Raw genomic sequence first — 26,879 nt, 5'->3', positions numbered from 1 at the left:
GCCTGAAGGGTGACTGATGAGCTTGTGAAAGAAAATCTCCACATTCAGACCAAAGACTGCACAGGGCAGGCGCCTGAGTAACAGCTGCATCCAGCACTTTGGTGGGAAAAATCTGAATAGGGTGAAACTGTGGCTTTCATTTGGGCAGATGTAGTCCATCTGCTGATGGGATCAGGAATGGGACAGTATCCTCTGGAAAGCTGGGATTAAGATACACAAGCGGTGCATGCAAATTAGGCATCAGATTATGCACATGAGAAGCACGATGGTCTTCTGGTATTTTGATTGGCTTCCAGGTTTGGATTTGGAGTCCTTTATTTCTGGTGCATGAAGGCAGCAGCTGATGTTCTGTGCCTCAGAAGATGGTTCTGCCCGTGACTTCCAGATTCCAGCATGACCTAGTGCAATGGCAGTCACACACTCAGCACAAGCTGTCCCCCCTCCCTCTGTAGTTCCCTCCACAGGAAAGTGAATCCTTCTGCAAACCAGTCCCAACTTGGACAGAGATGCCAGAGGAAAAAGTTTCAGAGGCCAGGTCCTTCCGCAGGCTTTGCCCTGTCCGTCACCCTTGAAACTTGGTCCCATTAAGAGACGATAGCTTTCTGGCTGATGCAAACTGCTGCATGACACATCGGATATTGTGTATAGCACTTGAAGAGGTTGATGAGAGCTATCTGAATCATTCATTACCCGGTGAAGTAGGTGAGTGACTGCTATTGTCCTTATCCTTTTAGAGAAGAATGCTCAAGCGCAAAAAGGTTGAGCGATTTAGTGCAGGTCCCTAAAGGAAGAAGCATCAGAGCTCAGAAATAGTGCTTGGTCCCATGCTCAGATAATTATTCTTCACTTGTTTCTCTCTGAAAATTATTCACTAAGGGTTAGTGTTGTTATGGGTGGTCAGCTTATGCTGTAGAAACATCATAATGTGAATTTAGTCTTTTCCGCTATTTTTTTGGTAGTCCATGAATCAGTCCCAGTTCGCCAAACAGTTCCTGCTGTGTCTCCGTGATAAGCTTTCTCTTGGTAGGTGTTCTGTGTGCTTGGCTGGTCATTCGGTTCACATGGGGGCTTTCCTGACTCTTGTTCTGAGGAATGAGGCTTTTTTTAAAAGCAAAGAAATCCTAAATGTTAGATTGCTGCTACCATTCCCTGGGGCTGCGTGGAAGGATTCATTCTTTAGGCTTCCTGAATGGTTTCTTTGGTTCTCAGCAGCTCTCGCACTATTCATGAACAATGCTGTTACTTGTGTTGTTATTGCAACCAGACGTTGACTTGGGCACCAGTGGTGCTAGGTGCTGTACAAACACAGAGCATCTGGGTGGTCCTTGTCCTAAGGAACTGATGAAACCAAGGTTTGCAGTGTGCTGCAGGTCAAGTCTGTCTTAATCCTTCCAGCTCTAGTGCAATTGTGAGAGCTAAATAATCAAAAGAACAGAGTGGGAAGGAGGTCTTCTGCCTGAGCTAATTCCGGGATGGTGGGGAGCAGAGAAATCCATCTATACACTAGTAAATATGTATAAATGAGGGACTTGAAGAGACCTTCTGTCTATTTGGGAACAACTAGAATTCCTGCTAAATAAGACTCAGCAATTCATGTGGCAACTAGGGTGGTCTTGATTTTTAACCAATAAAAGAACCAGCCTCTTGATCCCTGGCTTTCTTGCAGTATCTGTTTCTTTCTCTCTTGCTCTTTTCTCTTTCCCCAGCCAAATGCTCAAACATACCCAGAAAAGCCTGTTCTTTTCCCAGCTGGCTGCATCTCTGTGGAGAGTCTGTGGCCCTCTCCCATTTCAGGCCTGTTTGACCTTGCCTTGTAACCAGATGTTTCACTGGAGAACGTACACTGGGGAGAGCCTGGGTTGCATTCAGCTGCTGGTGAACTTTCTGCCTCGGTCAAGCAGCTGTAAACAAAACCAGCCCAAGAAAAACAAAACCTTTTCTAAACTGAGTTGGCCAAGGACAGAAATGAATCCAGAGATGCAGATGGCTGTTAGCGTGTTGATGAAGCTGCAGAGAGAAGGTCATCTGCCATCCCTGATCTTCAAAGATGGGTTTCACTTAGCTGAGGGATCGTTATTTTGGGATAACAACTATCGTTTCTCTGGTTCTGGAAATATGTGACACAGAGACCTCTTCCAATGCTGCCCACGGTGCATCATACTGTTTGCAGCTGTCCATGCATTTGAGTGAGTTTCTGGCCAAGAGTATTTAGAAAGTGGTGGCTTGCTGGCCCGAAAGTCTCAGAAGAAGGAATCACAAGAACACCGTAGCAAAATGATTAGCCAGGGACATCCTTTCTTTTGAGAGCTGTGCCACATGTCTGTTGAGATTATTCAGCTGGTGCTTGTAGATGGGCTTTCTGCAGAAACAGTCCTGACATGATCAGGAGAAGATGTGAGCAATGTCTTCTGGGATTAAAACTACAGTGGGGTTGTAAGAACATTGTTCTTTGGTTTGGGAAGTGACCAACTATAGGAGTTCCTGCTTTGCACAAGATACAGCGGGGCTGGTCATTAGCTTAGACACAGTGAGAGCCTCACTTGCAAGATGACATCTAAAACAGTATGGGGTCCCCTCATCCTTTCGTGACAAGTTACAGGAATTGAGGGATGCTAACTCAGGCTCTTCCAGCTTGGTATGGACCTGGAGTTCAGACCTGAGAAGGCTTTTTCCATTTGAGTTGTGCTTGGCCAGATTAGAGGGCAGAAGGGCTGTGCAAACAGCAAGATATGCTCCATCATCTCTGAACAGAATCAGTTCTTGAGCCACAGCCATTCTCTGTTGAAAGGGTCTGTGAGGCTGAGCTGAGACTGCTGGGAGAGGGATTCTTGGCCCACTGATCACTGCTGTACCAGGAAGGATGGAGGCCTGTGACCGAGCACCGTATGTTCAGAATTGTGTTGATACCCACCTCAGTGATTTCTCCTCTGCAAGGGTTAGGCTTGCTTGTCCCTGAACATCTGCTACCACTCAGCAGACATCCACCACTGTGTTGAGATATTTATCCAATGTTCAGTATTCCCTCAGAGGGAAATGTGCCATCTCCTGCTCCTACATGTATACTAGCTCCACTTTCTACAGCCAAGTACCAGCTTGCCATAGGAAATGTCGAGGTGACCTGGCTACAGCCCATGGCCAGTTTCTCCTCTGATCCATCTCTGGCCCCATAAATCATTTTTAATAACCAGAGTGCTCTTAATGCAGCAATTCTACTGTGGGCTAGATCTGTTTAACCTAATCTGAGTATTAAAGCTGGTCACAGTGATATCTGAGCACCTGTGACTTCCTCAGACCAGCTAGAATTCAGGACCGTGAAGCCAATGGCTTTTCCTGTTCATGCTGTAGTGACACATCCCTCTTGGGGTGATTAATACCCTCCAGAGATGGCATTAGGTCAGTTACGCCAAGATAAGGAAGAGATGAATGGGGCCGTAGGGCAGATACTCCTTTCAGATTCCCAAATGAAAAAGTTTTCAGACTTTCCAGACCTTGGCTTCAGCATCTTAGGGAGACATTCTTTTGGAAGAAGCTCCGGGTGTGGCATTGCTTGGCCAACTGGGCACGAGGAGAGAGCTGGACAGAGGAAGGAATCTGATAACACTGTTTTGCCCTCTGCGCTTAGATCGACACTTCACTCTCTTTTAAACATCCGCTTCATCATTCCTGCTGCCCAATATCCCACTATGGCCCCAGCAGGAGCTATTTTAATCCCTCATCATTCATCAGGAGGCCCCTTCCTGTTCCCTTTCTATCTGCTCCTGCATGCATGTATGTGCATCTCTCCACTGAGAAATCCCCTATGCTAGCTGTTGTCGGAAAGGTCACCCAGGGATATTCACAAACAGCAGGTGTAAAATTAACAACTGGTGCAATTCCAATCATCTGGCAGGAAGGAAAACATTGGACAATAGGTAGAGCCAGGGTAAAGTTTCCAGCTGAAGGCTTATTGCCTGATATAGGACAACAGATCGGTGGGCTGGGAACTCTCCTAGGAATGTGAAACCGATAGGGTATTAGCAGGCCCTCTCTGCCCCTCCAACACAATTGTTTTCAGCTTGCTCAAAAATATTTGGAAATGTTACCGAGCAGGACGTGTGGGTGAGAAGGCATCTTCCAGCCAATCAGCCAAGTAGATTTCAGCCCTCCCCTTGAATTTCAGGCTTTTGTTTTCCCTGATGGAAGGGAAGGTGAATCCTCCATGATTAATTTAGGGATCTTAAAGCATTTTGGATGAGTTCCTGCAGCACCACTAACAAGTGATGCTCTCAAGGATTACGGAAATTGTGGAAAGATGGCAAGATGGATGGGTGGATATGTGTTCAATACAGATTCTGGCCTCTTACCGTTTTTGTTGGTGGAACTGATTTTAGCTGCGTGAAATGATGTATCACTCAATAATGATGGTGTAAGTCTGTTGGAGGCATGAATGGTAGATCCTGTTAGACCTTGACTAGTGTCAGCAGCCAGAATGGTGGACTGAGTCTATGAGCACAGGAGTAAGATTTACTGTAAAATGCAGTCTGTGGAGGTATCCAAGGAAAGTTGGCAGCACTGGACACAGTGAAGACAGTGGAGAATGGCAGAGGCTGTTGAGAGGTTTGGTTTGAACTGTGGCAAGCAGAGTTGCTCTGCAAGTATTAGAGAGAGTCTAGTAGCTGTTCCCAGCATGGAGAAAGAGCTTGGTCAGAGGTTTTAACTAACACACAGCCTTTTCTCTGCTGGAGTTCAAACACAGAAGTCTTGCCTCTATGAAGTAGAAGTAAATGTATGGGAACCGCTGCAACTTAAGAGCAATATCTCAGTGCCCACAGCTATCTGGCTTTAGTCTCCCCTGTCCTTCTCATTCCCCACCCTCAGAGCTGTCTGTTCATGTGACGTGACAGCAGGTGTCTTTCAGCAAAATGCTGCCACACCACAACTTGTAGGCTCGTGTCTGGCTTACACAGTGCTCATCCTCTGTTTAAACAGGTTTGGTACAAGCTGCACCTACCACAATACAATTAGTGCTGAAAATGTGCTCTTGTGGGTCTCTGAGCCTAGGTAGGGATCCCATTGCTCTCACTTAGCAGGGATCTCACATGGACTGTGCTGACAAAAGATGCCTGGGCTGAGAGGAGGTCTGATAAGGCAGTGTAACCCTGACATACGTTGTCAGCAGCACTGCCATCGCCAGCGAGAGCAAGGGGGAGGACTGAAATTCTCCTGTTCAATTGGGCGAATTTGACACCTTCTCGTTCTTGTGTCCTCGTGGCTCGGCCACTTGACATTTCTAAACATTCTCAAGCAAGTTCACTGGAAAACTATCCCATGTCAGGAGCTGGTGATGTCAAGGCTAATAACAGTCCTGGGGTCAAATCCTTCTGATCCTTCAGGCAAGGACCTCAAGATTTGGCTCCAAGTCAATAACAAGGTCTGTCACGTCAACGATGGCTTATTATGAATCACAGCGCAAGCCTTTCCCAAACAAAGTGCATTTGTTTGGTCTTCCATGCAGGAAAAGGTTAACAGTTTCCAAAGGCGGGTTCTCTCTTCCTTGCATGGAGCAGCAAGCAAAACCAGTGAGCTTAGAACAGGCAACAGCACTTCACCTTAGAGCAGGAGATGGGGATGGTGATAAATCTTTATCTGGGAAATTCTTCTCTTCCTCTCTGGAATGGTGCAAGCTGGTTGTTTTCATCTCTAGAGATGCTAGGGTTTTTTTTCTGTGTCCCCTTCCATCATTTGAATGTTAACAATACCACTTGGCTGCCTTTGTTAATGTTACAATGGACCTCAGAAAGAGGGAGCTAGCCATATTGGGCGATGCAGGGCTGAATGTCAGGGAAGGAGATAGCAGGGATCATACTGGCTCACACGTGCTGCAGTGAAAAAAGGAATTGTAGGATGACATTCACTTTGCTATTACATTGTAATCCTGGCAGTGTGTTGAGAATGATGCCACTGGAATGGTGTCCAAAATGCTAGTTATAACCACTTCCTATTTTTAATTTCCTCTTAATAAGGGAAACAGTGGTTGTCATCCTAACAATAATGATGCTGCTCTGCCCTTCCAGATGTCAGAACATTATAAAAAGTGGGTTAACAAACGCTGATGTCTCTCTACAGGCCTTTCTTCTGAACTGAAAACCTCTGTGCAACGCAGCCCACCCAGACATACATCAGCAGGTACAAACCAGGGTGCTACAGAAAATGCTGTACCTGCATTTCTGGTGGCCTCATTTTACAAGGGAGTATTTGAATCATGGAGAAATAAGGTGACTCGCTCCATGCCCCTTGGTGAGTCAGTGGCAGAGAACAGATTCAACTGTTCACATCTCCCATTTTTTCTGTCAAATGGCCTTTCTGCTGTTTTTTAGAAGGCATTTGGCATAAGGTTCCTAAATAAGTAAGCTGATGTTCAGAATTGCTGAGTCCTCACTAGTTCCCCTCCAGGCAGTACCTAAACAAGATATCCGTGGGGAAAGCTGTCATGTCTTGAATATCAGCAACTGCTAATGGTTATTCCTTTTTATTCACTCATATATGTTTTTGCAGGTGGATGCCAGCTCTGCACACCCATCCAATCTGACGCATGCAGAACCAGCACAGGACATGGAGGACCACAGCAGGTAGTCCCAGTTTCCTGAACTGCTAATAACAACATGACTGTTTCACACATCCCTCTTAAAGACCTGCCTGATTATAGGATTTGAACTGTGGTTGTCAGAAGTCTTAGCTAAGGGAAAGTTGGTCCATGTGGCTTGGCTGAGTGATGCTTTGCTTTTGAACAGCTCCTGACTCCAGAGAGAGTGCGTTTCTCATTTTGCAAAGCACTTATCTCCTGCTGGCTCATAGGAAGTTTCTGTAGACTCTCTCTCCACTGAAGGTCAGATTTCATGTATCTTCTGAGATCCTAGAACCAGGGTTCTGCAGTGCTAGAAAAGCAGAAAGGAGAAGACTATATGAGGTTATCAACATTGAGCAAAACAGCGTTTATGGCTCAGACGGCAATTCCAATTATCCAGCACTTAGGCATCAAGAAGATTCAGATAAGAGGTCTCAGATTTAGCTCCTCTCCTCTCTACAAGTTAATGTGCCACTTTTCCTTTTCTTTTTTTTTTTTTTTTTAAGCAGACGATCAAATCTGTAATAGCAAATTGCAAGTTAAAAGGCAAAGATTGTCTCTGGAGAGAATGGAAAGAACCATTTTGGCTCTAGGGTGAGTTTTGTGATCCACCTGAAGCATGGGTAGCTGTCATTACACACACATTAAACAGAAGCTTAGTGAGCTTGTTGTAAGACTAGTTGGATATAATCCTGTGGCATTTTTATAAAAACATTTGAGTCCATGGATGCATCATTTGCTATACTGGGTAAAACCTAACTAAGCTCCTGTTATGCTTCTATCAGGGCTATTTATAAATTGTGAGAATGCAGGAACCTAGTTTCTGACTTCTGCCTTAAATCTGAGAAGAGTCAATTGAAAATTATATAGTTTGTGCAGTATTAGATTATAGGAAAACCTTAGAAAAAGCTCTGCCTTGTAGCCCCATCCATTTATTTTCCATTGCAAAGGGTCAAATTGCCAAAAGAAGAGGTGTCACCACCAAGCTGAAAGGAGCTGTCTCCCTTCCTTCCCTGGAGTATTTATACAGGTCAGTCCCTCTAATATGTAAGCTCTTTTCTCCTAGCAGTTTCCTCATAGGAGAGCTTCCTAATTTTCCTTCTCTCCTCAATTCATAGCCACCCACAAACAGCTTTTCACTCATCTGAATGCTCGTAGATCACCAGCATATAACAAAGCTTTAAGGAGCATGTGCCAACAACCTATATACTAGTCCAACAGCACTGTGTTGAGGGTTATCTTTATTTTCTGGAATAGATAATGATCGTCTTTAGAAGAGCTTCTTCCTTAACAACTTGCTTCTAAAAGGCCGTCACTCCAGCCCGACCCTGTTTTCTACCAAGAGCTATGGCTCTGAACCCTGTTACACTTCTGAATGATACCTGTGGCACACACCCATTCTAGATACTTCTAATTCCCTGGGTATGTCAGCAAAAACTTCTGCAGGGTCCTGACACCTGCTGTGAGGGTTAGGCAGCAGAAAAGCTGTACTGCTCTCAGCCTTTTCTAGCTACCACAGAGCTGATGGAATCCCTCCCCCTGCTTGCCCTTTGCATTACTCTATGGGGTGGAGAGGAAGCAATCCTCTGAATCTAAAACTCTCCTACCCTTCTTTTCCCACACAAGTTAATTCCCAGCCCTTGCTTGCTTCTGCTCCAGCCCCCTTCTGAGCGTGCTCTTATTAAGACCCCAGAGGGAGGAGGTGATGCTCTGAAATTGTCTTAATTGCTCTTGTTTATGCTGGTTACGATGGCAATAGGTTGCCATGCAGAGGAGGCTTTCTTCAGATGTGCAGGTTCTCCATTGTTCCGTATTCTGAAGGATTGTCTGTAGGCAGCTCCAAGTCATTTACAACAATAGATTAATATGAAGATCAGTAATACTGGGTGACTCACAGTCACACATATGCAAGACCCGCCAATCGCTGTGACCTGCCACCGGATTTGAGGGGAGGCTAAACGTTCCTGGTATGCTCTTGCAGGATGCTGAAGAGATGCTTTGCACTTGCACAGTTTCTGCTATCCAGGAGCTCCCTGAACATGAATGGAGAATGCTATTTTGATCGGGCAGACGATGACTGTTAGACTCTCTGGAAGGCAGGGAACTGGAACAGAGTATGTCTTTGGTCCAATGTAAATTTGCATGTGCCAAAGTTCAGACAGCGGTCAGGAATCCTGACTTTTAGTCCCTGATCTATCTGCCAGGCACTGTTAACATCCAGACCCTAAAGAGGATCTTTTAAGAGTGTTGTGCACCACTTGTACTGTATCCCATTTATCACCCTTGACAAATGACAGAGAAAAGCTCCATCTCACAGGGTCTTCTCTAGACCTTTGCAGTACAGTGCCTGGGTCTTCATTTGGCAGAGACCCATTGGAGGTGATGTCAAGATACCTTGGCTGTGAGTTTGGCCCTTCTGTCCCACTGTTCAGGCTTAGGTCTTCATGCCGCCACTGACTGCCTTGGACTAGGGGTATTTTGCTTTCTATTCTTACTCTTCTGGATAGGCCCAGGCTGTCAGGTCAGTATCAGAAACACTCTACATCCCTCTGATCCATTTCTTGAATCAAGAGGTCTGTGTGCCATTCTTTCCCCTATATCCTTGGCTCAGGGATATATGTGCCCTCCTACTATGTCCCCACTAGTCCTCATTCACCCAGGATCCACCATTCTCCTTCCATGTGCCAGGCACCCCATGTACCCCCTGCTTCTCTCACCCATCATTCTCCCTACCTCTCTCCTGCTGTCAGGGGCTCATCATTCCCTCCTGTCTTTCCTTTCCTCCATGCTGGGTGAAAGGGGAGATGCCCACTCCTATTTTTTCCCTGTCTGGGGGATACATTATTTTTTCTCTGTATCTGGGAGATACAGGCAGGGATGAGAGGAAGGCTGTGTTGTGCTAGAAGGGATTAATAGCTGTCACCAACCTCCTCTTGACTCTAAAGTCCATTATGGAGCTGGGTCAAGCTACTGAAACTCCCCACCCGTTTTCTATTTGCTGCCTATTTTCAGTCCTTGGATGCTGACAACAGCCCCATAATTTCCAGTGTCAGATTTGGTGCTCCGTGGTACCATATTGCATGTACTCCAGCAGACAGACAAGTGGAGAAATACTTTCCAGCTGAGTGTGAAAAATTGCCGTGCTCAGTCCATAAGTAATGTGCTTCGTTGAGTCTAGCTAATTTTCTTCCCCATATAAAACAGTGCGGTTTCTGCATAATTTTTGCATTACAAAACCACCAGATCTCAAGAGCTTGATGGTGGGCCAGGCCCCAAGTGTGTCACTAAGTAATTACTGAGTCCCCGCCTGCCTCAAGCTGAATCAAACCTTGAGGCAGAAGCTGAGGACCTGACCCCTGATTAGGTCTGTGTACTCTTCCATATTCATAACAACAGAAGTGTGCTTACACTGGGTCATCAAAAGGGTGAATCAGTACCCTGTCCTATATATATAACCCCAAAGAGGGCACCTAGGCAGGACTAGGAAGACTTTTCTTCCATAAATATGTATTTCATTTGGAAATACAACTTATATAAATGGTTAGGAGTTCTATGTAATTAGCAACCCTCAGTGGATTTCTCTTCCACAACTTTTCCAGATCCCTGTTAAGTTCCTATAAATTTTTAGCCCCTTCAGCATCCTCTGGCAAGGAGTTCCTCAGCTTAACCACACACCTCCTTTCATTTGAACCTGAAATCCCCCTGTTCTCAGGCGGTTTTGAACCACCAACCTTTTAGCTAGCAGTGGCACACATTCACAAAGATCTTGAATTAGCCATGTATTTAGCCATAATTAGCTTTTCTGCTTTCTCCATGCGTTTGATTCTGCTCTCTGCTGGAAATCTGCACTGCAGTATAGTCACATGCTGGAAGGAGAAATGCAGAAGAACCTGAAGCTCTTTGAGTGAAATAGCGCAAAGCACCTACGCAAGGTACCAGTGGTCACCTATGGAACATCCCCTTGGAGCCACCACATGTTGCCATCACTAGACGGTGACATCTCCCAAGCTTTGGAGCAGACTTGGTTGCTGATCCAGAAGAGGGCAATGGTGACACATCCCCACTGATGCTCTGAGCACCAAATCAGCTGAGGACAGCCACTGTAGGAATGTAGCCAAATAGCCAAACCACCTTGGCTAGCAGATCTGTATGTTCCTGGCTGTTTTGTGGCAAGCAGATTGAAGTGGGAGGCAACTTTCAGCTACTGTCTCAGGTCAGATGGGACTGTCAGTCAATTGTTAATTATGACTCTTCTTCTTACTAATTTCTGTAACTTCTATCACCATGGCAGCTAACTGCCGTGGAAAGATTCAGCCAGAAAAAGGAGAAGACAACCAAACTTTTCATAGCAAGGGAACAGGAACAAGCTACAGAGGAGGGAGGCGTGGAGGAAGAGATCTGTAATTTGTTTTCTAGGAGAGTCTAACGCCATGCTCTGAAAGCTGGTCAGGTTTGGCTTTGCACGGTCCTATCAAAGGGAGCCAGACCCATATTCTGACTGTCCCATGCTGAAAGCTCACGTTCAGCTAGTCTGGTCCCAGCACAGCACGTGATGAATGCATGGTACGTGTTCGTTGCGCAGGATGCTGGGCAATATGATTTGTCTTACTCTGTGCCCATTACTGGGAAACTGCATTATTATCATATCTTCTCTGCCCTGCCCTGGTCAGTTGATCAGTTTTAATCTCTGGTGATGGCTGTGTGTCCGCATGAGGAGGGAGAAGGAGAAACTTGACAGCACTTTGAGCTCTGATTAATTTTTAAACTTCCTCCCTTTCTGCTTATTTTGTAGCTTTTGTCCTGATGCTGAATGTGTTCTTTCCCCCGTGTGTCACTCCCAGAGGAATAGTGTGGAGATGAAATGCCACTCAGCCATCACAGGGCATTTTACCTGTGAGGGCCTGGAACTGAAAAGGGCTCTAGGACAACTGGCAACTTCTGTTGCTGCAACAGCTCACAGGCACATGGTGACACAGTGCCTGAGTACGTCTGTAGTATGGGCAGAGCAGGTTGCATGGTATCATTAAAACAACAGCCATTTTGTTGCTGTTTTGCAGCAACACCATGCGATTCTTGCTAAAATGACAGTCTAGCCCATTCAGCAACTTTCATTTCTGATTAAGCTTTCCAGCCTGTAGGTATCTTCTCTCACACCTGTCTTACCATTTCCATTTAGAAGGGTTTAATTTAGAAACCCATTATACCTAGCCCTGCACAGACCAAGCCAATTTATTTACATAATTCCTCAGCACTTTAGGGAAACAGACTTGTTCTGAGTCCTTTCTGGTGGGAAGGATGGACTCATGCTTCAGGTATTGGTTTGAGATTCAGGAAAAACAGACACTGTTCTAATAGTGCTCACAGATTTCCTGAGACCTTTATCAAGTCATTTACCCTGCCTTGCACCTAACTTTTGTATCTGGAAAACAGTCAACATAACAGCACTTTCCCTGCCTTTGGTTTTAGGAGAAAAACATAGTATCTAGATGGCATCAAAGTCCTTCTGTTTTGTGCTTTACAAATAAAGTATAAAAAGCTGATTTCTGTGCTGGAGGGACATCAGTGCATAAGAGCAAGATGGGGACAACAGGCAGGTGCAGGTCTGCTGAGGAGCGCTGAAACAAGGCAGAGCTGAGGGGCAAATAGACCCCAGGCATTGCCCACCAGCTGCTTAGCTGCTGTCAGCTTTTCCATCGGCATCTCGTCAGGGATGTGCAGGGAGAGAACAAATCACTCTGTGGGCGTTCACAGGAAGCTACCCCCGAGTGCGAGGGAGAGGCACGGGACAACGCACACGAGGGGGGTGTTTGAGAATCCATGTGGGTGATCTTCCCAGCAAGCCTGAGGGAGGGGAGACTCCGTGATATGCCTGAAGGAGGCACAAACATCCCCCTCCTTGGCAGAGAGCTCCACTGGCAAGATTTGATCTTTTTGTTCACTTGAGGTTTTCTCTTTGTTCACTAAATGCCCCTGGACCTTGCTTTTCAAGGCTCTTTTCCTTCTCTTTTGTTGTCACTACCACAGCAACACGTGAGTTTGAGAAGTTACGTGCAGGGGAAGATGAATTTTCACTGAGGGAGTGACTCGGATCCTTTGCAGACCCCATTGAAGCCAGTAGATCTGAAGACAGGTGCTCTCCATCCATGAGGCCATGAGTATGGGTGAGCCTTCCAGTGGCTACATACCCTCCAGAGTTCTCATCACCAGCAGTCAAGCTCTTCCCCACAAAACAGTAGCTGCAGAAACTCAAGAAATACTGCTAAGCGTACTGCTTTTTAATTTCAGTGCTGCCACAGTCACTGATGTCCTCACTAATCCTCTTGCAGCAGCAGGCTGCTAATCAGAAACTCTTTGCTCGCCACTTTGGCATCATTCTGGGAAGCCAATGGAGCGCAGAGATGCTCAATTCCTCCCCCTCCACACACCTTCCATTGTCTTCAGGACTGACAGCTCTGATGTGGAGCAGTGATAAAAGCCAGCTGATGCTGTCAAGGCCTGGTACAATTGCACCGCAGGGAAAAAGGCGACTGGCTCTGACTCATCCTAGCCGCCTGGAGCTCAAGATACCTTGCACACGTGCTGTCTCCTGGCACTGGCACGGCTCATCACAGAGCAATGCACCTTCGGTGAGTTCTGGATATTGTCCTGGGAGGCAGGAGTTGACCATAGACCTTTGAAAGGGCTAGCACTGGTGGCCAGCTGGGTGGCCAGCCATCCTTCAAGATGCTAGAAAAATCCACAGGAAAAACAAGCAAAAAAAAAAAGACTCGTTTGCAGATCTCTGCAGAAGTGTTTGGTGTGTATGGAGGAATAAAGGTAGTTGGTTGGATACTCCTCTGTTTGACCTGTGTTCAAGGGTGTTTAGTGAAGCATCTGTGCAACTTCTGAGTGGTAATCGATGACAGTAGCACCTCTCCTTCAGCTCCTCACATGCCCATCCTTATGCAATGAGCTGAGACGGGGTTGAATTTCTGGGAGGCTACATAATGCAAGGAGTCCAGACTTGGAATGGATCAGGAGTGCCAAACCAAGGTGGGAAGGACATTCAAAGAGGGGAAGTTGGGCTGTGACATGAACTTCTGGGTGACCTTGAGGAAACTGGCTCAATGCTGCCCATCCTGGCCAGGTCAGCAGCTGAAATTTCCATTACTGATGGTAGAAACTCAGGGGTCATTTCTGTTTAATTTTTCACTTTTTCCCAAACATGACATTGAATGAGAGGCATTAGGAGTTCCTCCTATAAATAGGATCACCCCTGTCAAAGCTGGTTAAGTCATACCCAGTGTCAAGCGTGTAAACAAGGTGCCTCTCAGATGCACTGTCTGGAGGGTGCAGAGGGGTGTGAGGGAATTTTGACAGCTCCCCATTTGACTAGTTTGCATTGGGACACCAGCTATTTTCAAGGCAACAAACACAGTCATCCCCAGCTCCTGTATGGAGGATTTGGAGAACAGTGCAGGACAGAGGCAATGTAGTCAAGGACCGCTGCTGTGTGTTGTGGCAGAAGTGAAGCCTCCCACCTCTACTGTGAGAGGAGGCAGCTAAGGTATAAAGTATGCAGGTGCTGGGACCTCCACGGCTGCAGTCACAGCGGGAGTTAAATGCTCTGATTTCAGCTGTTCCTTCAAGGTCTTTCCCCAGTTCTGCCCTAGAGGTCTGGGATGACCTGAAACCCTGCACCATCGGTTGACTCAGTTTCCCCTGGAGGGAGCTGCAGTTTCCTTTAAAGCTGCCCAGTTCTTGTTTAGCTGCATGAGAAGCAGCAGTTGCAGTGGCATCCATTACAAAGAGGCTTTGCTGTCCTGGAAGTCAGCTGGGGCATGGCAGTGAAGCCAGAGACACAAAGCAAAGTATCTTTGGAACAAGAGAGTGTAAGTGTCCCTCTGTGCAGCTGCAGGGACATCTGGATGGAGCTGGCTTGGCAGAGCTGCAGGGGCCACTGGGGTAACGCATCATGGTGGCTCCGTAGCAGAGCACCTCGGGGTAGCGAGAGCTGGTGGTGGGACCCTGAGGACCCTTTGCTTTTCTTCTCACCCCTGGGACCTTCTTCCCACCTTTCCACCAAACTTTGAGCTGCTCTGAGACTGGGAGCTGCAAGGAACCTGTTCTGCCGAAGTGATGCAACTGAATGTGCCTTAAAAAAACAAAGAAGGATTTAAAAAAAAAAAAAAAAAAAAGATCATTTCTGTGGTCTGATTTCCCCACAGATCCACAAGCAGTTGCATCAGTACAGCTGAGGGGGTGGAAAACTGAAGTGGGGGCAGAAGGGAACAAAAACTTTCTAAGCTTTACCACTGAAAATTTTCTGTAGCTATATGGAGACCTACAGCCGCTCGTCCCTTCCAGACTTTAAGAGCTGTCTGGTTCTTGTGTGCAGAGACACAGGCAGCAGAGCAGAGAGGAGAGATGATTTGTTTGAAGCTGAACTGAGAGAAGCTTAGCAGGGGAGGAATTGCTACTTGTTCCGAGGTAGGCTAATTATATTCTGTGTCCTTGGAAGCCAACTCTTTTCTACTCTGCTTGCATAATGGAGATCCTATAGCTTTTTACAGAAGTACAGGGGTTCCCTTCCCATCACCGCTGTACACAGCAGCCTGTCCCACTGCCAGCCTCTACTCCAGAAGCATCTGGACGTCAGTCCTGCATTCCCCAGGGGGCTGCTGAAGCACTTTGGACTCCTTGGAGATGGAAACCTTTCTAGAAATGCAGGGTAGAGTTACTCTAATTCCTTGCTGTTTGGGATCAAACTGAAGCCTGCTGCTTAATGGGGGATAAGTGGATGTAATGCAGTCAGTCAATAACTTCGCGCACACATGCAGAGCCCTTTGGATTACTGATTTCCAAAAGACGAGAGTCTCCCTCACGAACCCTGCAACACACTGACTCAGCCCTGAGCCTTTTGACTTTGTTTTTCCTTCTTTACAAAGTAACTTGCACTTTTATTCTTCCCCCCCCCGCCCCTTATTAATTTTTTTTCCCCACTTACTCATTTTTTTTTCCCCATAAAAGTTTTCAGCTTGTCAAACAACTCTCCCTTTCCCTGTCTCTTTTCTCCTTGCCTTTTGCAGTGGGAGGAAAGATAATAATAAAAGGAACAGTTTTCAAATAAAAAGCCCCACGTGTTACCTGGGAACTGTCTCTCAGCATCCAAATACCCGCTGGGGCAGAGGTTGCTGAGTCCCTGCTGTTGTTTTGTACCTGCCAGACACTGTTTGTATTTTGTCACTAAATGCTGCTGTCAGGTCTGTCATTTGGTACAAGCAGGACTGACTGGGCCCTTGTAAAGTAGGATTTCCCTTTACACTCCCTGCTAAGCGCTCCTCACTCTTCCCTTCCTCCTGACAGGGGAAACAGCTGCTTCAGCTGCTGCCATGGCAGTTTCCAGGCTGGAGGAATGGGTTTGGGAGTGTGGGTGCTTTCTGCCTTGTCACTCCGAAATGTTCCTTGTCTTGGGCAGCCCTTTGGTCCTGTGGGGAGGGAAGGGTGAGATGAAGGTGTCAGTGAGCCTGCCTTCCTCTCTCTGTTGGTCCTTAGACACTGCTCAGCTTCAAACTGAGCCCTTCAGAGGTTCAGTACTCTCCACAGCCCCTTAGGACATCTAGGTTTTGACCACCGTTTTTATAGCCTTACTGAGTTGCTCCTAGAAGATGAAACTTGCAGAAGAAGGAGCTCCAGACCAAGATATTTCTGTAAGACTAAAGGACTTGAAACGGCTCCCTTGGGCCCCCCAGATGGGGAGATGCAGGAGGTGATGGATGGCCCATGCTGCTCCACTTGTCCCAGCCCTCCCCATTCCCCCACAGACTCTCAGCTAAGAAGCTCATTTGACTTTTATGAGTGCTGGAGAGACCAAGCAAACAAAGCCTCAGGGTTTAGTCAGTTCTGGCGGGTACAGCACGTGCCTGTTCCTTCTCTCCCCTCCTTTCATTCCTGCTGACAGCTCTCCTGGACACATGATGTCTGCCTGGCTCGGGAGCTGCTTCTCAGGAATGAGCCTGTTGACTGGGGCAGGAGAGCATTTCTTACCATCTCAAGTGGGGGCTGCCTTCTCTTTCACCTCCAGGACACCTTGATACCCTCTGAGTCTCAGAGAAGCTGAGAAAGGCAGGGAAATAAGGGGAGAGATGCTGGAAGTGTCCTGAAGCATGGAGATGCTCTATTAGATGGAAAAGCAATTCAGGCATGAGCCCACTAAGCTTCCAGGTAGAAGGAGCGTGGCATTTTCCTTCCCTGCTCTTTCCCAGAGCTCTGACTTACAACCACAGCCTGTCCTTTCCACTTCACCAGTGGTGGGGGCTGGAGGAATTCACAGACCTTGAGTTATGGTCCCTGCACCAACAGCTTCCCCCAAGCTGAGGGTCTGGCTTGAGTCACTGCAAAAGTAGAGCTGGAGGCAATGTTTGGAGCTGCAGCAGAAAAGCTCCTTTTCCTACACACTGCTGGGTTTTGTTGACAGTAACAAACCTCTCCCTTGGCTGGTGGGACCGTGCTCTGGGGCCGGGAATGAAGCATTGCTCATCCTGCTCATCCGCTCATTACAGGAGTTTTGGGAATCTTTGTAAATAAGCCAAGAACATGAGAAATAGAAATTCCTCCCATTCCAGGCCCTGCCTGACACTGCACAGATCCTTTGTTCTTGGCTTCTTTCTCCCTCCTAAGGCCCCAGAGTTCTTCCAACAACACACCACTCTGCTCAGCCTCTTCCATTAATTAGCAGTTATCCATTAACTGGCCATGAATAATCCATCAATTAGCCCATCTCTTGAGGATCTTCTTCCCCAGGTGCTAGCAATGCCACTTTAACACCAACAAGAAAGGAGCACTCAGGAGCGATATATATATATATATATATATATATATATATATAAATAAGTGCTTGCATTAGACCTCTCTGTTCTTGCTAACTATGATGCTCCTGGTTCCAACTTGTCCACAGAGAGCTTGGAGTCAGCTCATATCCTTCTCATTGCTGGGAGTCCTGCATTCTGGGCTTTCCTGGCAGAGGGGAATCAGACCTTTCTGGCATGAATTTTCTTGCTTTTTGTTGGAGGGAGCATGTGAGGATGCCCAGAAGGCTTTGAAACAACCCGTGGTATCCTGTGAACCTGGTCAGGTGCATTGGATCCAGGATGGCAAAAAATAAGGTGTATGTGTTGTAATAGAGACTGTTCAATAGAATAAATGTTTTCAAAGGAGAAGGAAAGTAGCAGGAACTAGTAGAAGAAAGGGTGTTTTCAGCCCTTGAAGGGAAATCTGGAGAAAGAGAGATCCTTTTTAAAGTGTAAAATGGTGTCTGTTGGGACCTAACATTGTTATTCCTTTGATGAGAGCAGCTAGCTGAAAATGGGAGGACTTGCAGGTTATCCCAGGCAGGGGAGAAAGTGGCGATGGAATGGAGGTTCCTTTGAAGTGCTCTGGTCCTACAAAGAAAGGGGACACTCCTGTTCACCTGAACCCAGCAGGAATCAGGAGCAGGGGACACAGCCATGCTCACAGCTCTGCCCTGCTTTGCCAGTGCTCAGCACAGATGTCTCTGGCGCCATCTCTTCTCTGGGCTGTGCCCTCAGAGCCCTGCCTGGCTGAGCCTGGGATTTCCTTGCTGCCTTTTTTCCCTTTTCCATGGTTTCTTCTGTTTATTTCCCCTATCCACTGCTTTGCATTTAAGACATCAACTAGCAAATTCTCTCAGCCCGTTTCTGGGTGCATCTGTCTGCTTTGGTTTTGCCTTGTTTGAGGTGCAGATTGCTGCTGCTTTGTTATCTTGTATCAATGCCTGTTCTAATGCTAAAGGTGATCCATAGGGAGAAGATCGAGGCACAGGAGAAAAAGAGAAGGTAAGTGGATTAGCCAGGACAGCTCTGCGTGTCTAGGAGCTCTTGAGCTGTATGACAGTCTTGCAAGGGAAATGATGGAATACTGAAAACTGGGGATACACAAACCTAGCCTAAGGTGGAGGGCAGTAAAGGGGGGAAGGATGTGGTATTTCCTGGCATCTGCTTTTTGCTCTTGCACCCTTCCCTTTTCAGTTCCTGATACAAGCAGTGCAGCACCCTGAGTGAAGCTGTACCTGCTTCCATCAGCCAGGAAGAGGGGTGGGTGTGTGTGTGGTGTGATGCTACACTTTCAGTGCCCAGGTACCTTTTGAAAGCTTCTCCACCTTGTCCTTTTCACAGGGCCATAGGGGAGTGTGGTCCAGCTATCCCCTAGCTCCCTAAGGGAAATGCTCAACAGGGACATGAGAAACTATGTACCCAGATTCTGTGAGGAAGCTGCGGATGTTCGGCTGCACTAAGCTCAGTAATGCAGCTAGGCGGTGCAATCGGTTCTGCTCAGGTAACACAAAGGAAGAGGACAGTGGCTGCAAATTAATTACTGTTAATGATGCCACCTTCCTGCAGAGAACAGTAATTTCTGCAGAGGACACAAGGCTTGGTTTTGTTGAGTGCCCAGCCTGCAAAGATGCCTTCTGGCATCCCTGCACTGTCCATGAGCCCATATGTTCCCAGTGGGAGCCACAGAGCCATCAGGCAGTGCCGGATGGAAGCATGTTTTGACTCATGGGTCAGAGGCTGTGCAGAGAAGTCTATCGTTCCCAGTCACCTCTTTAATTGACACAGTGAAAGAAGCCACATCTTCCTGCCTGATTCTGACCGGGTCTGTAATTGAATTCAGCTCAACATCTCCGCTTCAGCCTCCCAGGGGCCCGTCAATAAATGATGGAATCTTTTTCTCGCCTTGGGAATTTCTCCTTACTCCCATCTTTTTATTTAATAGGATCTAGTGAGAAAACCGGTAGTAGTAATCTCTCATCCCCCATTTCCTACCTTTCCCAAAGGTACCTCATGAAGAAAAGTGCTTGGGCATTAAAAGAGAGACAAGTGAACTTCAGGGACTGAAAATGTGTGCAGCTTTCCTGTCTTTTGTTCATTCATCCTTTCTCTCACTTCTCTCAAGTCTTTTGTTTCTCCTTGCCAAAACTGCTTGTGCACACTTCACTCAGGATCTAATGAGGCTGTTTTAGAAACTGCAAAGCTGAATTGGATCCTTCGTTTCTCCCCCTCAGAGTGCAATGTCTGTTTAACCTTTCTCCCTTGGCATCTCTCTCTCCCAGCAACCTATTTGCAATTCCTATGGTTACAAAGAAATCCCAGTGCTGTCTGGGTTTTAAAATGGGGGTTGCTGGGGACGTAGGCAGGAGTATGTGATACGTTGTAGGGTACAATTTCAGCCTGGCTGCAGGGGGCAGTTACTCCATGGAACTGATTTAGCCTAGTCTCTCCAAGCCCTGCCAAGAGGTTTTTCATTGCTCCTTGAAAGGGAAATGTGATTTGCATGTCAAAGAGTGAGAAAGGACAGGGGTCAGCAGTTTTCCAGCCTCTTTATCCTCTTCCAGTCTCTCTACCCCTCCCCACATCACCCCAGCTTTCCTTTTGGCATTCCTATGCTGCTAACGAGTGGTTGCTGCATTAAAGCATCCAGTCATCATGGGAGAGATCTTGAGGTTTCTTAAACTGTTGGATCCTGTTGAACATCCTTGTTAAACTTCGCCCTTACTGCTGCGTGCGGGGAGCTTCCCACGCAGACCAAAGTTCGGTCCCCAGCCCACCGGTTCTCCTCCACAGGCAGTGACGTACGAGTCTCTGCACGCAGGAGGCGGTGAGGGGAGGGTGTTTGGGAGAACGTGCCTCTGAAGCAGTGACTGTGCAGTGAATGTGCAGAGACAAGGGGATTGGGTTTGGTGGTTAACCAGGTGAGAGCACGGTGTCTCTCAGTCCATGCTTTAGACAAAGCCCGCTGACCCCGCTCCTTGTCCTTGCCGGCCACAGCTGGTGATGGGTGGGAGGAGAGAGTGGAGGGGGAAGTCTCTCCCTGACCTCTCCTTGGTGGTCCACTTTTCCAGCATGCACATGTGAGAAGGGATGAAGTTGCCCAGGTTTTGTAGGATATCTAGGTCCGTTATACGTGATGCCTGTCTGAAGGACTAAAAGGCGGAGAGGTTTTTTCCTCCTTCCCTTCACTCTCTGATCCTTTCCCCATTTCCAGGAGTTTTTCTGATGTGGTATTGAGTTTTTTGTTTTGTTTTTGGATGGGATATTTTGCCTCACACCTGGCTGCCAGCTGTATGCCTCACTTCTCTATGGGGATCCATATTCACTGCCCAGATCTCCTGGAGCAGGAGAGCCAGGAAGAGCTCTCTCACAGCTGGGAAAAGTGTATGAACCTCAGGATGTTGTTTCCAGCCACCTGCTCCTGAGACAATTAAGACAGTACCTTCACATGGTGCTGAGGTTCGTTACAGCAAGAACTCATAGGACAATATAGCTCTGCAATGCTCTAGAGATACCAGCACCTGCCATGAGCGGTGGGTGCAATAGCCTGGTCTCCATGTGCCGAGACCCTCTTCTAGCTGGCAGCAACGGTGCTGGAGGCAGGGACAGTCATACCAACATGTGCTTGTGTCCTGCCTCCACCAGCTGCGAGGAGGTGGAGATCCTTGTTGTTAGGTTGTGCTGAGACATCGATGGGATCGTTGGCTTAGGGAGATTGAAACATTTGTTTTCTATCCACAGCCTTACTTTCCCAGGCCTGGCAGAGAGCAGGGGAGAGTCATCTGCAAGTCTGAGTTCAGTGGGAGCAGGGCTGTTGCCCTGTGTGTGTACAGGATGGTTCTCACGCCCTGTTTCCTTTGTGGACAGAAAGAAGAGTTATCAGGAGCCTGCACCTGCTTCCAGCTGAGGAGAGGAAATGCTTCTGGAGGGAGCAGAGGATGGTGGTGGTGTCTCAGGAGTCCAGGAAAGATCAGGGCTCTGTTGGGCTCAGAGTGGTAGAAACTGATATTGCAAGCTTGTGGTCAGGGTGGTTGGAAAAATCACTGCTGTCAGCAAGGAGAGGACTCAGAAATAAAGCCATCACCCTGATGATTTGTAGAACTGAGCTGCTGGTGTGAGTGTGAGCTGTCCCAGGCCACAGAGAATGTGTTCCCCAGCCCGTGGGTCAGTAAAAGCTGGAGCTTCCCTCATTGTACTCCCTGCTGCCTGGCTGCTCACAAGTGAGGAGCATCTCAGCTGGTGCTCAGCTGCCCCATTGCCCTCCTGGCTGCTTTTGGGCACAGCTGGGGCTCTTGGCTCCATCCCACAGCAGGGCTTTAGTTCTGGGGAGGGCCGGTTCTGTCCTGGCCGTGTTCCAAATTCTCTGGAGACCTGAAGGAGGTGTCCAAACAGCTAGGCTGTATGGCCTGAAGGAAGAGAGGGCAAATAAACATCTGAGTTAAGGGATGATCATGTTAGTGTGATACATTAACAGGGAAATCGAGTTAAAGGACTTCATCAGGGATGTAAAATGAGTTGGTGGCAGGCTGGAAGTCTCCTTATGGGTGCTCTCTGCTGGGTTTTCTACCCTTTTGTGAAGCCAGGACGTGCTGTTTTGTAACAGTACATTAACTGGATGCTACGAGGCTTCCTAGAAGTGCGTGGAGGGGAAGAAGCCAGGAGATGGAGGGAAGCACTAGAGAGAGCAATGCTGGGAGACGCAGCGCAGAGGATCATGCTGAATCAGAAGTCCCCTGTGACTTTGAGCACAATCAAAAGCCTGGGCCCTCCAGCACAACGAGGTGCTGACTCAGCTCTGGACACAACCACCCCAGCCCTTCCCTAACTCTGTCTCCTTGGAAGCACCTTCCCACATGAGGAGCTGGACAACAGCACAGGGCACCCAACAGCTCTACTTACCTTTGTGTAATAAGGTTAAATCACTGCCTCGTTAGAGCCCTCAAATTAAGTCACCACCTTGCTGGATCAATAGTATTTTCCATGATGCACTTGTGACATTAAGTCTGGGAGATAAATTGATGGTGGGAGGCTGGAGAGCTGCAGGGGAACTCCAGTTCCAGCATGGGGCAGGATCTGTTATCAGGGGAAAACCAGCAAATTTCCATGGAAAGCAGCAGCTGATGGCAGAGGCAGGAGGTGTGGTGGAGTGGGGACATGAGGACAGTGCCCATGTCTCCTGGCACCACTTGGTGCTGGACCCCATTTTAGACTTGCAGGGCTATTATAGGGAGAAGATCCTGGCCTGTGAGAAGCCCGTGGCAGCAATGTTCTCTTCCAGGTGTGTCTGCACTGGGAGCTCGGGCTAAAATGGGCTGTTCTGTCCTCCCCTTCCCTCTGAGCCAGGTCTGGGAGAGGAAAGGCCAAAGGAGCAGCTCCCATGGGGGATCACAGCTGTGTGTGGGTGCCTGGGGCTGCCTGATGCCATACTGACCCCGCTGCACAGGAGATGCAGCCTTCCCACCCCAGCATTCACCATCACAGAGGCTCCCTGTCCCCACTGTCCGTGGGAACTGCCACCATGCCCTGGATGGGGTATGACCAAAGGGGTCCTCCAGCTGCCTTGAGCCCTCTGGAAAGGTGTTAACTGGTGTCTACCAGGTTGCTGTGGTTCAGCTGGGGACTAGATCCAAGCGAGGCATCCCTGTGGCTGAGTTTGCAGTGAGCTGTGGGGTAGTTTGGGATCTGGGGTGCCAGATCACTGTGCTCTGAGCTGCAGCCAGGCCAGGAAAAGTTTGTGGCCAGAGGGAATCCTGGCAGTCCCAAATCCCAGCCCTGGGATGCTTGTGTTTCTGCCAGCTCCCCACGCAGGGAGGCTCAGAGTGGACATCTCTGCCCTTTCCAGTGGACTAGAGACCACCCACCTCGTCCCCAGCCACCCACCCCGCTCCAGATGCCAGGGCTAAGGTCACTACTGCATCTCTCGCCCCCGCCTCCCTCACCCAGTGCCTTTCCCACCACCACTCTGCCCCCAGGACCACGAAGCAACGATCCCCTGCGCTGGGTGCTTGTTCAGCTGGCCAGGAGGAGCAGGCAGGGCAGCTGGGGGGGGTGGGGTGGAGAGCAGGGGCTACAACCCCCTTCCTGCTGCTGCAGCTGAGCACCACACCGCTGGGCGCTGGGGAGGGAATGGGACCAGTCTGCTGGGTGGATTGGGTGGGTTTAACCCTTCCAGGCCAAGCCTGGCTCTGTTGGACATCTCTGTGCAAAATCAGAGCCTTCTGCAGAGGCAGCACTTCCCAGCCCCCTCGCTGGGAGCAGGGGGGGCATTCAGAGGAGCAATCGTAGCCCTAAACCCATTCCTCAGCCCCACACCCTAACACCTCCTGCCCCCAGGGTGCCCACATCGTAGCCAAGCCAGAACTCCTGGGTGCTGGCTGTATTCCTCTTTCTAAACCTGTAGCAGCACAATTTATTCAAGATATTTGGCATGAAAAATAGGATTGTTCCTCCTAATCCCTCTCCAGGCATGCCCAGAGGTGACCTGTGGCTGTCACAGCCTCGTTGTTGGGCAGAGGTGGAGGACTGGGTATGGAGGCAGCAGGTTGCTGCCCACCCCAAGGCGTGAAGGGGATGAGTGGGTGCATCTGAATAAAATACAAAGGCAACAGGAGGAGGGCAAAGCTGATAAAAATGCCCAGAGCAGCTGTGGCAATGTGGGCAAGGAGGTGAGACTGCAATTGGCTGTCACTTATTTTGAGGCTTATCTTTGGCTTAAGAAACCTTGTTCTTTCTATCCCAAGAGCCCTCCTAGGAGCTGAAGCATTCCTGCAACCCAGCGTCTCTGATCTGCCTCCCACAGCGATGCAGGAGAAAGACCAGGGAGTGGGACAGGACCTGTTGCGAGGACCTTGGGCTGAAAAGGTCTAATTTACAGGTGAGAGGAAGGAAGACAATTTCATGTGTTTGTGGCTCATGCAGGGAGCAGTTCGTGAGCTCTGGGGAGCTCCTCTCTGGCCTGGAGAGCAGGGAGCGAGCGCACAGCTCATGTTGGTGCTGCCAGGGCAGCGGGACTGTCCCCGCCGAAGAGGCAGAGAGCTGAGCTCTTTGTTCATCCCTGCCCTGCTACGAAGCAAGAGACAAACACTCCTGCTGAGCACAGCCAGAAATAACCCAGGCCGCCAGCAGCCAAAAAGCTTCCAAGGGGGAATATTAAAGTGCTGGGAATTTGGCCTCTCAGCCTGTGCTTTGGGCTCCTCTGCTGTTGTAATGTCCCAGGCAGGAGAAGGCAGACACCGAATGCAGTCCTGCTCCTGATGGCCAGGAACCAGCACCTCAACAGGGAACAGTTCACTCCCGGGTCACCCCAAGACCCACCCAGCTCCTGTTTTCATCCCAGTCTTCTCCAGCACCATCATCGTCACAGCTCCTTCACCAGACTGGTGATGGACAGCACTTCCCCTGTGAGATGTGCTTCAGGGGTTGTGATGCCCCAGCACCCCTCGGGATCCTCCGCTTTGCTGCATCGCTGGCTTGGATGCCCCTGAGATGAGGCCACCTTGCAGGGCCAGAGCTTGGGTGTCTGTAAGGGGAACTTAATGAGGAAGAATGAGCTTGAGTGGTCCCATTGCCCATGGGAGGGAGGATTTGGGGGCAGTTGAAAACAGGCCTTCTCTGTCTCTGGAAAGGATGGCAGATTCCTGCACTATCCAGATGGGATTTGAGTTGCACCGTGAAGAAAATGATCTCCCTGTGGCACATGTCAGAGGCTGCAGGGAAGATAAATGTTGCTTCGTTTCTCTGGTGCTGCTGTGTGTTCACCCACAGGGATCTCCTGGCCAGCTTCTCTGTATGTCAGCATCTTATCACCACCCCAGAGCAAGGGCATTGCGTAGCAGATGCTCCATGGAGGAGGAGACACCTTGTCATGCAGCAACAGCTCTGCTGCAGCTCCTGGGGTGGCTCAAGGCTGCTCCATCCCTTTGCTCACGGATGTAGCCCAGCACACTGCTCGGCGTCCAGCAACCACGGGCAGGCTGCAGCCTTTGGAAACCTCCCGTGCCCCTGCACATCCCAAATGGCCCCTCTGGTGCAGGACACCAAGATGGAATGAACCGAGTGGTCTGGGCACATGCAGGAGGTCACTGAAGACACACTGGCTTTGCAAAACAGATCCCGTGTTGGATACAGGATCATCTATTTATTTTAAGTTTTATATGGGGCATTTTCCCTTGCCAGGAGCTGGAGAATAGAGGACCCGGGTACCATCTGCCCAGGGGACTGGTGAATCATCCTATTTTCCAGTTAACAGCACTTGTTTGCTTTGGGAGATCTCCAAGTTAAGGGGGAAGAAAAAGAAAACCCAACCCATGGATCTTTTCCCACACAATAAGAAAAATGCTTTTTCTTTTCTTTTTTTTTTTCTTTTTTTTTTTTTTTTTTTTACAAAAGCCAGTGTCAACTCTGCTTTTACTTAGCAGTGGGCTGGATAAAAATAGACAGTGAAGTCATGACGCCTTCAGAAGAAGAACCAGGTATGGCCTGGGGAGAGGGGGTGAGTGAAGTCAGGCTTGGAGGAGAGGGACAACATGCCAGCACGATGGAGGCAGGCAGAGTTTTTGTCCCAGGACTGCGCTGGGACAAGGAGAGCTGCTTACCCTGGTGCCTTGTGATTTCCCTGGCACGCTGCTGGGAGGCAGGAGGCTTTTTGGTGGGTGCACCAGAGTTTGGGCTGTTGCTCATGTGATGCAGATGGGGCTGTGGCCCAGCAAACACCAGGAGCTCTTTGCAAAGCCGAGAGCTTGGGGCAGGCTGGAAAGCAATGGCAGCAGCAGGGAAGGGAAGCCAAGGGGTTGTGCTCTTGCTTTCTCCAGGACCATATTGCTGCAGCCTTCTCTCTTAGGTTCCTGCTCAGATCTGGCTTTTTTTCCTGTTTTATCCCCGTGCCAGGCTGTGAGCACGCTGGGCTGTTTGGATGGACTGTGCATGTGAGGGACTGATGCCTCCTGCTCAGAGCAGGGGCCCTGGAAGCCACTTGGCAACCTGGAGCATGAGGAGGTGCGGCTGATGCCCACATCTCCATTCTGCTGGTAGGAGGCTCCTGCAGCAAAGCCTTCATGGGGCTTTTTGTGTAGGGTTGGGGCATGTCCTGCGTTCAGCCAGGCTGCTGGTGAAGATCCTCTGGAGCAGAGTCTTTGCAGTATTTCTGCATCACAGGAGAAATCAAGGATCTGACGGCAACTTTACAGCCCCTCAAGGCAATGTGAAAGCCGAGCAGGTACTGGTGTATCCCCCCCTGCAGGGCTGGCTTGTGTCAGGTGTGTCATGGGTGAGATGACCCTAAGTTGCTGGTCCTCCCCCAGCCCTCATTGCAATGGGACTCTGTGGTGTCCCCTCGGTCACCACACAGCTCTGGCTCTGTCCTGCCAAAGCCACAGCTACTGTGACTTCGTACCCTTGTGACCAAACACTGACTTCGGCCACAACTGAAATGAGTTTGGAGGGCCTCA

The 26,879-nt window shown here is 48.8% G+C and overlaps 2 protein-coding genes across 22 annotated transcripts in view; one reads left to right on the top strand and one right to left on the bottom strand.

Annotated features, from left to right (window-relative positions):
• Positions 1-26,879, top strand: part of LOC308062427 (uncharacterized protein) — a 50,805-nt gene that overhangs the window by 18,218 nt on the left and 5,708 nt on the right. For 4 of the 20 annotated variants that reach the window (XR_013927563.1, XR_013927564.1, XR_013927580.1 and 1 more), the window contains one exon: positions 1-26,879. This exon is cut by the window's left edge; it is cut by the window's right edge. Coding sequence is in view for 1 of the 20 variants with exons in the window: in XM_080383920.1 (XP_080240046.1) it covers positions 624-702; positions 6,106-6,276; positions 6,535-6,608; positions 7,555-7,634; positions 18,406-18,438; positions 18,778-18,811 (471 nt within the window). In the remaining 19 variants the exon portion in view is untranslated. The other 16 variants (XR_013927565.1, XR_013927567.1, XM_080383920.1 and 13 more) reach the window with 15 other exon arrangements.
• KCNJ12 (potassium inwardly rectifying channel subfamily J member 12) overlaps positions 14,773-26,879 on the bottom strand; it is a 62,757-nt gene continuing 50,650 nt past the window's right edge. For both annotated transcript variants that reach the window (XM_080383900.1, XM_080383901.1), the window contains exon 2: positions 14,773-26,879. This exon is cut by the window's right edge and continues 16,795 nt beyond it. The gene's annotated coding sequence lies outside the window, so the exon portion shown is untranslated.

Source organism: Falco punctatus (assembly GCF_963210335.1).
Source record: "Falco punctatus genome assembly, chromosome: 4".
Classification (NCBI taxonomy): domain Eukaryota; kingdom Metazoa; phylum Chordata; class Aves; order Falconiformes; family Falconidae; genus Falco; species Falco punctatus.
Note: the sequence above shows the minus strand (reverse complement) of the source record. Positions and strands in the feature narration are given on the sequence as shown.